Here is a 13,656-nt window from a genome sequence, read left to right as displayed (position 1 = left end):
GATGTCTACTTTAATTTACATGACACCACTACTACACGAGATTGCATCAAGCTTTGTTATATTATCTTGTAGTACTCTCCAAAGATACCGCAGTGCAGAATGGGCTATATAGATCAAGTTCATGCAGGTGTGGATGTAAATCCTGCCATTTTCAGAATCAGGAAGTGACATGTATTATTCTGCATTACAACCCAATGGCACAGGATGATTTGCAGTATGATTCATAGCCATTATCTCACTTTTCATTTATCTGTGACGGGGTGGTTCCATTTTTACATCACAAGAGCAGTCTTCAAGAAAGCAGGTGTCTTCAGAATCATGGAATTATGAATCTTTTCCCTTCACTGTAAGGACTCTCCTGTGTTAGCATCAATAATAATTTCAGTTGTAAATATAGATCCCATATAGACAAATGAGAGAAAGCTATTTGCAGGAAAATATAATTGCTAGATTTTCTATACGTGGAAAAAAAAATATTTTCAAAACCATATGACTGAAATTAAAAGTTAACCACATCATTGTTCTTGTTAATGATATAAAGGATCACATAAAAGCCAAAGAATAGCATGACTCCTGCCCTTCACTGATGTGGCTGCCTGCCTTTACACACATGTAAGTTTGTGTCTTTAATGCTAAATACTTGAATTATGTTGAGAAGGTTGATTCAAAGGGTCACTAAGACCTTTGTGTTGACTTTTCATTATGCCAAGCTGACTGTCATGCTGATGGAGCTTTCCTGTTGCTGGGGACCCAGGCTGGTACCTCTCACAGCCCTGTGAATGCCAGAGGGCATGTGGGATTGCTCTGTGCTGTCTCAGAAATCTGTAGCACAGCACTTCATTACACCCAGTAGATCTAACTGAAGAAAAGTAGGGAATGTAATTTCTTTCATACTTCTCCCAAGAGTTGTAAAATTTACAGGTACCTTATTGCCTAATTTCTTTCCCTGTTTTGACCACTTCAATCCCATATCACATGTTATTAGATAAAATTCACCATGTCTAATGAGAATTCAAGGCCTAAATCAGTTGATTGTAGTCTAGTTCTCAACTCATGCCAACCTAATAAGTACTGATTATATAACCAGGGAAGGCAAATCATTTCTTGGCAACTTCAGCACTGAAGATAAATAGCAAATAAACGCATAAGCCTAAACTTTACTTTCAGTGTTGCAGATGATGGTTTTTTAGTGGTTTAGTTGATGTATTGTCAGTGATTTCTGTCTTTATCTGAATCGGAGAAGTGTCCAGTTTTGCCTTCCTTGGAAGTGTGGCCTACAAAAATATGGTCTCAGGATAGGAATATTAGGAAGGACCACTCAAGACACAGGGTACGTGTTAGAGCAGAGTGTGGGTGCCAACATGGAGAACTCAACTCAAGCTTAAGGGAATTTGTTCTTGACTTAATGTTTGCATTTAAGAATGAAGGATTTAAGGCATTAGTGCCATTATCTTTTTTTATTAAAACATGAAGACCATTTCCGAATGCATTAAATAATTAGTTATTTTGTTATTGAGTGAAACTAGTTTTGATCACAGAAAAGATAATGAGATGAGATAGAAGCCCACGCATTAATCTAATTCAGTGTCATTGTTTGAGCATCAGGGACTAAAGAAGGAGGCTTTCAGACTCTGAGAGGGGCAGAACACAGAGGGGTCTATTCTCTCCCATTTCCCCCCCATTTTTTTCGATTTCCAACTTTCCAATATTTTCAATTTAAAAAAAGAATTCATTCAAGCCCCACCTTGGGTGCCAGTTATTCTGTCACAGCTTAGCAGTGTGGGTGGACCAAAAACCAAAGGACAGAATTACTCTCTATTTCTCCAGACCCCAAAAAGGGAAGATAAAGGGGCATAAAGACTGGAGACTTGAAGTTGAAAATTGATAACAATTGGAGACAGATTTACTAGCACAGGGGAAAGGCATAACATAAGGGATGAATAACAAAAATACAAATATATACAAATATATATACAACCCCATCTTGAAGGGGCCCGCAAAGCAGGGCTGACTCAGGAGCAGGGGTCCACGGCTCTTCCCAGTACCTGACAGATACAGACTCTGAAGAGCAGGTGGGAAGCTGGTGGTAAAGGAGCATGGGGGAACAGCAGCACAGCCAGGAGCAAGTGAGAAGAGAGGAGAGGGGCTGCCAGTCTGCCTGACCTTTATAGAGTATGGGCAGGAAATGGGAGGGAATAGACCCCTCTGTGTTCTGCCCCCCTCAGAGTCTGAAGGCCTCCTTCTTTAGTTCCTCATGCTCAAATGGGACACACAGTCATTCCTTTTGAAAGCCCATCTGTAGGAATACCTTCTAGTGGATTATGCTTTAGAATTTCAGTGAGCTGCTGCTATTTTTAGGAGCTTTCTTGTCATAAAACATCGTGGAGGATTACAGAATCTTGTAGATGTTTCAGTTTATTAATCCAAATAAGATCTATTTCATTACAAATTTATGATGTGCATTGATAAGGCTTTTATCCTTGCTGCTTGTATCCTAATAATATGGTTAAAGACCAATGTTACATAAGAAAATGTATTATGGTATCTTATTTCTGAGTCATCTGTCACACTGGTGCCTGAAGACTTGGCTATAAGTCATCCTCTGGGAGCCTATAGGAAGTGATGGAGCTATGGAAGCCCAGTAGTCAGCATTACCAAAGCTGTCAGCACTGACACCCATCCAGTTGTTGAGGTGCAGACACAAAAGATGGGATGCTCACATAGGCTGCAGGCTGGGAGGACAGGCCCCACGTGCTGGTGGGCAGGGAGTGCAGCAGATGCTGCTGTTGTGGTGTAGCAGCACATCTAATGCAGAACTCCTTTCAGTTTCCAGAACTCTTTTAGCAGCTCTCTAAACCAGGCTCTCTCACAAGCATCTGAAGTTGAAAAAAGTTGATCCTTAGATACGTTGTCTGTGAGAGCTTGTTTGAGGATGCCTGAGTGTCACAGAAACACGCTTCTCTGACAGATTCATCCTGAGCAGTCTCTTCCCTTTCTCTCCTTGATAAATGTACTCTTGATAATCTGAAATAGTTACAGATGGTTTCATGAGCATAACATCTGTGTGTCTGTGCAGCTGTAGCCCTGGGTTAAGCAGCCCCTACTCTGGTGTTATCTTTGGGAGATAACACACAGATTCATTCCCTTCCTGCCACTGGCTCCTACAGGTATATAATTAACTTCTTGCCTGTATCAGTGATACATTTATTACTCTCCTGCCTTGTCCTGCTAGTCAGACCATTGATTAAGAAGCAAAACCCCACCTGTCCATTGCTTGAGGGAAGACAAGAATGAAGTTAGCACTATCGGTCTGAGATGTGGAAGAGATTCTTACTACTTACACCCTTGTGGTGGCATATAAACTGAGCCATAAGCTATCCTGAAAGTGAAAAGTGTACTGAGAAATTAGATCAGTCTGGATACTGGATGGATTTAAGAATATCTTCTGTGCTCTCTTTCAAAAGGATGAGCAGATTTCTTTATTTGGGCCTCTACTTCCGGAACAGTGTTAATGATTTTATTAAGTTTGCTGTTTCTCTCTGGCTTACATTCAAAGGTATGAAGTCTAAAAACATGTGCTTTTCTGTTGTATATGACAGTTAACTCCTCTTCAAAATGCTGAATATATTGCCCTGTTCATTCATTCAGACTCAGTTTAATGACACATAAGCAGAGGTCTTCCAGGGTCAGAGGTCTGGGAACTCATTCATATTAACCATCACTCATGTTTATGACACTGTTCTCACAATGAATTCAGGATAGCACAATGGTGATGTTTACACCATACATTAATACAACACTTTTATAAAGTCCTACTGTTTGGAAGAGAAATTATTTTTTTAAAGTAGACCAAAAGGCTAAATTATGTCTTTTACAGTATAACCTGCACAGTGCTGAGGGCAGTCCCAGTATATACAAGAGCTCTGCACAGTGGGGAGCTGCTAGTGCATTACATAATGCAGGCAAACCTGATGGAGGGTGGCAGTCCCTAGAGTATATAATTTAGCTATAATTTAAATTATTTTCAAGATAAAACCATCTCAACACACTACGGGCACAGCATTTGTTAATGGGTTTTTCTTAATGTGACAAGATGCAAAGATACTTGAATTCTTTGGGGAAAAAAAATAAAATAAAAAATTCACAAAACCCCTACCTTTTCTATTGTTTTTTAATCTTGTTAAATACCTTCCATAATCACTTCTTTAAAAGAAGTGAAAATGTTGTAGAGACCAATATGAGACAATTTATTTAATTTTTAGAAAGTATGCAAGCTGTTCTTTAACAATTAGAAAGTGTGTGCATCATTCTTCTCCACCTAAGAACTTTACCAGGTGTTTAAGGAGGGGAGTCAACAAGTGAGGCCTCTGTAATTGACTTTTGCAAATCTTGGCCTGAGCAATGATTTGGGAATGATGTAAATGTAGCTCCAAATGATTAAGAAATATTTTTTTACATTGCATACTAGGAAAGCAAATAGACACTGAGGTCTTCATCTGCAAACTCTATGCTTTATCTTCGTCAACTCCGTTTTTTAAATCTTGCATATTCCTGGAAAGCATCTTACTTTACTGGGTATGCCATAGGAAGCCCTTCCATATCCAAAGGCAAATTAAGATCTATAGCCTCATAGTGTGACACATCCCAATGGACATTTGTTCCTGATGTCTTTAGTCCCTGGGGTGTATTTTTTCAGTGTGGTTTTAATTTGCTACAATTGATGGTTTGTGACTTACTTTCTGAAGTGGTTCTCTATACATGGACAAAGCATACCTTTGTTGCTTGTTACAGAATGAGTACCTATATGAAGGTGTTGATGCCAGAGTTATAGAATATGAGGACAACAGGCCCCTCCTAGATATGTTTCTGCAGAAACCAATGGGTTTATTATCCCTGCTGGATGAGGAGAGTCGATTCCCACAAGCAACAGATCAGACACTTGTTGGTAAGTATATGGTTTATTTCAGTTTTTCAGGATGTCACCCTGAAAAGGTGATCGTTTGGCATGTCCAGTTTATGTGCTATGCTAGTTATGTTTTTAGTAAGCCCACTTCCCAGTGTCACAGTAGGTTTGAGGGAGGCATCCAAAGATGGATATGTCTCTCAAGTTGATAGAGAAAAGTGAAGAGTACAAATGAAGCTAGGCTGCTAAACCAGGGTTTGAATTCTCCTGCCTTCAGGATTTTTTAGCTGCAAGGTTTGAAAGTTAAAGATCCAACTGAGTTAAAACTCTAGGTTTGAATACCAAGAACACTGTTTCCAAAGTTGAGTCATGTTCAGCTCTGAGATTTTTGGTGAGCTGTATCTGAACAAGAATTGTAGTACTTTTTGAGGGGAATGACTGCAAGCCTGCCTCAGTCCCTTTCAGCAAATTATGCTTCCTGGTTTTTTCTCTTCAGAAATTAAAATTAAAACACTTAAACATGTTGTAAGTCAGATCCTGAATATTCCAGTGATCCTGAGTAGTTGCAGATACAGTCAATTTTGTTGTTTCAGCGGAGTTTCTGTGCAGATAAATCCTTGGTTTACTCATTTTTGAATGTGCAAATCGTCAGATGAGTTTTAACCAATCACAAAACTTAAGAATATCCAGTAATGATGCCCATGCTAAAGCAATTATATGAGCTTGTTGTGTTCCTATTATCATACTTTCTAGTCTACAGTACAGAGGCCCTCAGTCAACTGGTAAATTTTTTAGGAAGGAATATTATATGGTTTCATATATAAAGATAAAAAGCTTAAAAAGGTAAGTGATTTTCTGAGGTCAGATAGAAAAAAAACGGTGCAAAGTAAGTAACTGATCCAACAGCCCCCATATTCTCCAGCCTTCTGTTACAAGACCATTATGGTATCTTTGTCCTTAGAACTGTCAGAGGCTGTTTTGTGCCTTTGAACTGTCTGAGAAGTCATACAATATCTTAAGGGAATACAGCGTCAACAGAGACAATTATTGTACACTAACTCCTGTAAGATAAGCTATGTGTTTCTTTTCAGAAAAATTTGAAGATAATTTGAAGTCAAAATATTTTTGGAGACCCAAAAGAGTAGATCTGACTTTTGGGATTTATCATTATGCAGGAAAGGTAAGAGACCTAATAATATTAGTTGTGGATTAGGAAATAGAAGAGGTCAGATGGGTTGATTAGCTGGTTCCAGTGTTCAACCAGATTTTTCATTAGAAAGTTTCTCCTACTGTCTACCTTATATCTCCATTGCTGTGATGCAGGTTCCTTACTCCTCATCTTGTTCACCATGGAACTGGAGAACAATTTATTTCCTTTTCCTTTACAAGCCTGTTTTGTAATTTAAGACTGCTACTGGGTTGTTCTGTGAGGGTTCTTTCTGAATTAAATATGTCAGTATCTTCTCATCTTCAAAGGCCACGTTTTCTTGTGGGTCCTTTGTAGCATAACTGAAATAGTCAGGTACATTTTGAGTTAGGTGCACCATTACTGGAATTTTTAGAGAAATTAAATTGCCAATATACACTTTATGATTTTGCAAACTTCCTCTATAATTAATACAGAGATCTCTAGAAACAGTGGTAAGTCCTGGGTCCAGTGCAGCAAGATATGAATGAGACAAATATTGTACAATTATGTGGGTAATTCTGTGTGATGTGGTTGAATTCAAGTGCACTGTTAATAGTGCATTTACACATACACTGGTGTAAAGGAGGACTACAGTGCACTTGTCCTAGTCATAAATCCACACTGGCTAAAACTAATATTAACATACCTGCATTAGAGAAAATAAATGTCTCAAGCTACTTTGGTGTGATGGATTTGCTTTTAGTATTCTGCACCATAATGGCTCTCCATATTGAAGAGTTAGAACATTTAATGATGAAAAGAAAGACTGTGAACAAGAGTGAGCCTGATGGCTAAAAACTATTTGTGTATCTTGCTATATTAAAAGCCATATGCCAGAGTGCTTAAATTTACAATTATTTTTCTAAGTGCCAAAAGATGCATAACTGCACTTTTTAAACAGGTTCTATATAATGCAAGTGGATTCCTAGCCAAAAATAGAGATACACTGCCAGCTGATATTGTGCTGCTACTGCGATCGTCTGAAAACAACCTGACACGGCAGCTGGTAACCCACCCTCTTACAAAAACAGGTATTGCTATTGTGGTAACCAGCTTATTCTTCTGTAGCCTTTGTGATGACCACTTCTAGCTTTCCTTTGACCATTTGTTGATGACATTATACACTCTGTGGCCTAACTATCCAACCTTAGAATCTATACAGAATGGAGCCCCAGCCATCTCAAGCTGCAGGGGAGAGATTGGTCTGGTCAAATGCCAAGGAAGTCATAGAGGCTTCTTTCAGGGTCCCTTCTTCAGGGTAGGGGAGCAAGACAGGGAGTGGAGTGCATCCTTCCAGCTGAGGTCTGAACAGAAAGGATCAGGTAAGTCACTGGCCTTTTTTGTACAAGGCATATAAAAATTACATGTTTTGTCTCAGTGCAATTTTTCTTTAAAGTAGGAGAGACCTCCTAGCATTTTCTACAAAGAGTGAGGAGACACACCTTTATTTCCCCAGTCTTTTATTCCTTTACAATCTGTAACTGATGGAGTTCTACTAGTGAGCTCTTCCTCTGGGAATTCATACATTGAGGTGAAGGAATATGACTGGCTTTACAGAAATGACTCCTAAGTTGCACCTGAGTTGAATCAGGTCCTTGCACAGTGCCCTACCTGCCATTTTAGGATGATGCATAAGTCTCCATGCAAGCTGTTAGCAGACTGGTTGTGTTTTATTACTCCGTGTGTGATGGCATTGATACCATACAGTAAGTACCTTACGACATTACTGTCTTGTACAACTACAAGGGAGATGTACTTGTAGTAGAATAGAAAAGTTAAATTAGAAGAGCCAAATGGAAATTTCTCTAAAATGTTACCATAGCTTACAGAAACTGAGGTTTTAACAAGACTCCTAATTTTACAAAGGGAGCTTTGTAAATGGTGGAATGCAGAATTTGGTCTTAAAGGCCTCTTTTTCCTGAGAAGACATTGAGCTCAATGTCCTTGCCTGAATTCAATGACTTGTTGATATCTGCTAAGATACTAAACTATAATTTCTGTAGAGATGAAGTCAGGGCCCAAAGAACTGATCCCATGTCCTATATAATGTTTTGCAAGATAAATCTGGAGTTTAGTCTTCTTGTTAAATATTATGGAACACTGTTTGTAGCCTTTTGAAACAGACCCAAACCATCCAGCTGTAGCCAACTAGAAGTTAGATTTCTGATCCAAGTTATTCACCTAGAGTCAGTGGAAATGTAGAGGTTTACCTAGAGTCCAACCTATCTTGCCTGTCTCAGGTGTTTCTCTTAGGATGTGATAAATATCCTCTTAAGGTACCTCTCACCTGAATACAGCAACATCTTTCAGATAGACACCTCACTTTCAAATAACTCGAGTTAGGTGTGAGTAATCCTCTCTGTCCTTCCCACCCTGTGATATTCAGCTAAGCCCAAGGGAGGTTTAACACTTGATATCATCACATAATACATGATGCATTAGCTCAACGTATCATATTTGTAGATGTTTATCCAACTCTTACCTACCTCTTACTGTTGGTAACTGGTCACAGGGGGATTACAGGCTCTCCCCGTGGAGAATGAGATTCCAGAGGTGTTATATTATTGGCAGAAGCAATGGCAGCATGCAACAATAACTGGGGTTTATTAACATAGAGTGACATGAAGGGAAGCTCAACAGAATTTTCTTTACTCCTTTAGAAGACCATTGTCTACGTAGATCATTCCAATGCACCTATTTCTTTGAGTCATCATAGTGAAAGTTTTATTTACATTAAGAATTCCAAGGTCAGAGTCTTAAGATACTGTAAATGCTAGTAGACCAAGCAGGGACAGTGAACAGTAGCTGAAATGCTCCCAGAGAATCTCCCAGTCTGATTAATTTTAAGCATACACCCCTGGAGTTTTGAACTATGTCAGCTAGCAGTCTTCCAGAAATACTCAATCAAAATTCAAGAGAAAGCACAGACCAGTTTCCAACAAGCTTTGTGGAAAGATACAACATCGTTTGTACCAGGAAGTCAAAAGAGTATAGTGGAGTATACAGTTTAGCTGTATAGACTTGAGTCATACCATGTCACTTGTTCTCAGGGCCAAACAAAGGTGCTAGCATTTTTTTTTTTTTTTTTTTTACTTACTTAGCTAATATATGTGTAGCTTTAGAACTAGAATGGTACAATAACATCCTTACAGGAAAACCAGATGAACCCAATGGATGCTCTAAGGTGAAGCATTCTTACCTGCTGCAGAAGTCTGTTTTCTTTATTTTTTTTCTCTAGTAAGTAACATAAAGGCTGAGGAGGAAAATTCAGTCCATGTTCCATCTTCATACAACTTGTTCAGAACTTGTTTGATCCCAAGGGCAAATAAGGACATACTTTGAAAAAGTCAATGACCTTTATAATCCTGTTGTTACATTGGCAGCATGTCCTAGGTGTCCAGCATAGTTTATAGTTTGGATCCAATGCAAACATTTGGGTTTCTTTCATCTTTCATTTTCCCATAGGTAACCTGGCACACACTAAAAGCAAAACTACAATCAGTTACCAAATGTGGACCCCCCAGAAATCCATCAGTCATACAAAGGTAAGAAAACTGATTTAGCAATTCTTCATTGAATTCTAATTTAAACTAGAAAGGCAATACTGTTATTGTTGTGAAAAGTAAGCAAGTAACCCCTTCCTTGGTTTTTTTCCCTCTCCTATTTCTTTTTCTGTTTAGCTGGATATCTTTGTGTTTTGCAATTCATATTCCTTCCGTGAGGTAAAAACCTAACATTTCCCTTCTTTCTGGCTATAGTTTAGTGACAACTTCAGAGGAAAAAAAATTCCTTGCTGTGTTGTAGCAAAAAGTACAAGTGGTGTGGAGCATAATCGAGTTCCTTAGAGAACTACTAAAATAACAGTGATGATGAAATAACAGACAGGACCTCAGACATTGTCTGATTATTTGTGGCAGTTATTTAGATGCTCTTTTGTCAAGCTGTGTTGTGTGTGTTTTTGTGAACATCTGTGTATTGTGTAGCAAAGTACTGTAACATACTGGTGTAAATAATTTGTGCTAGTTGTCATGCTGTAACTTTTTCTGTTTAAAATACTTCTTTTAAATTAACAATGATCTCTGAGGGGTGCTTTGTTGTCACATTGGAAAACACGCTACAGGCTCAACAGAGGTTAAAGTGTAATTTTCTGTCTTCATCGTTATAGACTGAAGCAGGAGATACTGGGCATCATCCAAGAGAGACAACCAGCATGAAAACACAGACAGTTGCTTCTTATTTTAGAGTAAGATATCAGATCTTTTGATTTTTTTTTTCTAGAGTAAAATGTATGTTTATTCTTTCAACTTTTTGAAATGCAGAGTTTGTTAACTGTATATATGGTGCAACAGTCCATGCACTACAAGTATCTAGAAGAGACTGTGATGTTTCATCTTTAATTGTACTTGATTATACATCCAGATTTCTGTTATGATGATGTATGATGATCAGTATTGATCTGTCACTTGCTTGTTTTTCCATCAAAGGAGATAGACACTGGACATTAGTGGTATAGAATTTCTTTAAGAGTTAGGAAGCAAGACGTCAGTTAATTTGGAGCAGGTGCTTCAAAGAAAGATTTGATAATCACTGCTCAGGGGCTGTCTTGAGTCCATCCTTGTGGTTCCTTCAGCATTACTCTTGATCTTCCGAAACACTGGCTGGTGATGCTGGTCCTGCAATAGAAAACAAATGTGAAGAACTTTCTCTCCTTCAAAGTAGTGCACAATATTAGTTCACTTGGGTTCAGCTCTGAATTTCCAATTAGCACTTAGTTGTAATCTAAGTTGTATCTCCCAGCAGAAACACAGAGATAGCTGAGGTGGTGTTCATGACCTGTAAGCATTCGTTCACATCCATGACAGAGAACAGTAAAAGGCAAGATCTCTGTTAAGTTGATCCATTCCACAGCTTTGCAGACTATGAAGGATAATCTTACCTTGGGCATCATGCTAGTCCAAATCTGGATGGTGTTTTAAAGCTCTAGATAGAAAACTTCATTGAATCTCACTCAAATCTAATGTCTGTGATTCAGTGCATTACCAGCACATCAAGCATCAGAGGCTGCAAATGAATTAATTATATTTACACTTTTCTGTTGTTACATTCTGTAGTGGAAATCTCTGCTCAGTTCATGCTAGCTAATGCTCCTAAATGAAGATTCAGCTTCAGCTCCACTGGTTTACTCATATGCAGAAATCTAAGGGTGATTGAGAAAAGCATCTGCCACCTCAGACTGAGTGGAAAAAAAAATTATCCATTAGCCTGTCCTACTTGTTTGTGTTCAATTGGCACACTAGTGATGAAGCTAATTAAGCACTTTGCTGCATGGTGCAGCATCTCCCCAGAATGGAATTGCACATTTTAATAGGAAACATATGGCTCTTGATGTCCTACACTAGTTTCATGTATCCAAACTACTGCTGAACTGCATTACCTCCTTTCTGATGAATCAGGGTCAATCTTGAGGAATGAATCTCTTCATTTGTGTTTTAATAAGATCCTCCCATGAAGCAATTTTACAAAATGCCAGTCATGGTTGTTTACAGCCAGATTCACCTCAGTTGGCATGAGGAGCTACAAACTCTGATAGTCAAATTTCCCAAGTGATTTGGAAATGTAAATGTAGCTCGAAATGATTAAGAAATAATATTTTTTACATTGCTCACTACGAAAGTAAATAGACTCCGAAGTCTTCATCTGAAAACTCTATATTTTTTTTTTCTTCAGCTCTGTTTCTTTAATTCTTGCATATTCCTGGAAAGCATCTTACTGAGATGTGAAAAGTGCAGCTTTGGAATTGTGATTTTGTGTAGTTTTGCCCTCCTCAAAACTTTCCTCTTGGTAGGAGAGCTATAGCATCACCATCAGCCTATACAGCAACATCCTACCTCAGAGCAGTTCAAGCAGCTCCTTTTCTGGGATGACCTTAGTTTCCTCCGTTCTAATGAAGGGGTGGCAATATTTACCAACTCATCACTCTTCCACTTCCCATCTGTAGAGAGATGATTTACTCTCCGGGTGAAATAGGTGACAACAGGAAAAAGAAAAAGTGGTCTGTAAATACCTAAGAAAGCTCCAAGATAAGCAAATATATAAAAGGAGTTTCTGTCATATGTTAGACGTTATGGCAGTTCATGAGAATGTTCTGGGTAGAATTTGGTATATCTACTTGGAATCAGTGTTTCTCTCAACCAGGATACACTAGTAACTTAGAAATCTTATCAAAGCTAGAATTGTTGTTGGGTGGTTTATTTCATCATACCATTAAAGTACTGAAGGTAAATGGGTTTCAACATAAGTTTGATAAATTTGATAAATTTCACCTACACAAGGACCTGTATACAAGTTTTACCAATATCCTGGTGGCAGATACCTTGTTATTTTCTTGCAGTATTCTCTGATGGATTTGTTATCCAAAATGGTCGTCGGCCAGCCTCATTTTGTCAGGTGCATCAAGCCAAACAATGACCGCCAGGCAAACAAATTTGATAAAGAAAAAGTGTTGGTTCAGCTGCGTTACACAGGAATTCTGGAGACAGCAAGGATTCGCAGACAGGGTTATTCACACCGTATACTGTTTGCTAACTTCATAAAACGGTAATGTTTGAAGGTTTTTGTTTCCTATCATTGCTGCCCAATGTTTGCTGAGAATCAGCAGTGTCTTTGTTATGGTCTTTAAAGAAAAAAATGCATATATATTTCCTGTGACAAAGATGATTACAGACTGGATGACAAAGAGTAGTTTAGGCACTCAATTAGTGACCAATTTTGGTTTGGTATGGTAAGATGATGCATCTCAAGACGGTTGTTTCGGGGTCCCTGTGCATTTGGGTAAAAAATGTCTTGCTTGTAATTGTAAGTTTTCTTCAAGGACTTGAGATTTAGAAATGTCATACTTCAAATTAAAGCAAAGAAATTGGAGGAATAGCATCCACTGATCACCAGTTTCTCTGGCTCCTGATGTTCAGCACTGTGCATCATCTGCTTGTGCAGGGTGGATGATAGTTTGCTGTCATCTAGGGTATCACCTATTGTAGGGCTGAGAAGTTCATTTTGTCATGATTTTGTCATAATAAAATTTCAAAGTACTAGTAATCTGTTAAGAAAAGTGATTAGCCCACTATTATTTTATAATTTTTTAACTGTTTGTTCTTTGTCCACCCAAAAAAATTAATCCCAAGCACTTAATCTGTACTTCTGTCTGACATGTAAGACCTTGAGTATTCTGCTGAAACAGAACTGGGATTTATGGAATAGAAATCAAAACTGGGAAGAAGCAAGCAACTCCCAGTCAGACAGAAGCACTTAAAAGTAATAGTGCACTAGAAACAGAGAGCTAGCAGCAGAGTGCTGAAGGTGCACAGGGAGAGAGAGGGAGGACAAACTGATGTTTTTATAGCACTGTTCATGGAAAGAATAATCCTGAGACTACTACCGTTTTGGAAGAGTACAGCATGGGAAAAGGTGGTTGTCACTGCAACAAGATGTGCTATGGCTTTTGGTTACTGCTTTTTTTTTAAAAAAATTACTGCTCAAGTAAAGGGAGGAAAGCAGCAAACATAAC

General features: G+C 38.4%; 1 protein-coding gene across 6 annotated transcripts in view; it reads left to right on the top strand.

Annotated features, from left to right (window-relative positions):
• MYO3A (myosin IIIA) overlaps window positions 1-13,656 on the top strand; it is a 121,166-nt gene that overhangs the window by 79,785 nt on the left and 27,725 nt on the right. For 3 of the 6 annotated variants that reach the window (XM_071734996.1, XM_071734995.1, XM_071734997.1), the window contains exons 20-27: window positions 4,792-4,945; window positions 5,995-6,083; window positions 6,994-7,123; window positions 7,244-7,414; window positions 9,558-9,637; window positions 9,773-9,814; window positions 10,258-10,335; window positions 12,484-12,689. In XM_071734996.1, the coding sequence (XP_071591097.1) occupies window positions 4,792-4,945; window positions 5,995-6,083; window positions 6,994-7,123; window positions 7,244-7,414; window positions 9,558-9,637; window positions 9,773-9,814; window positions 10,258-10,335; window positions 12,484-12,689 (950 nt within the window). The remainder of the gene's footprint in view (window positions 1-4,791; window positions 4,946-5,994; window positions 6,084-6,993; window positions 7,124-7,243; window positions 7,415-9,557; window positions 9,638-9,772; window positions 9,815-10,257; window positions 10,336-12,483; window positions 12,690-13,656) is intronic. The other 3 variants (XM_071734998.1, XM_071734999.1, XM_071735001.1) reach the window with 3 other exon arrangements.

The sequence above is a fragment of the Heliangelus exortis genome, chromosome 2 (genome assembly GCF_036169615.1).
Source record: "Heliangelus exortis chromosome 2, bHelExo1.hap1, whole genome shotgun sequence".
Taxonomy (NCBI): domain Eukaryota; kingdom Metazoa; phylum Chordata; class Aves; order Apodiformes; family Trochilidae; genus Heliangelus; species Heliangelus exortis.
The sequence above is the reverse complement of the archived record's forward strand: the minus strand, read 5'-3'. Positions and strand labels throughout refer to the sequence as shown.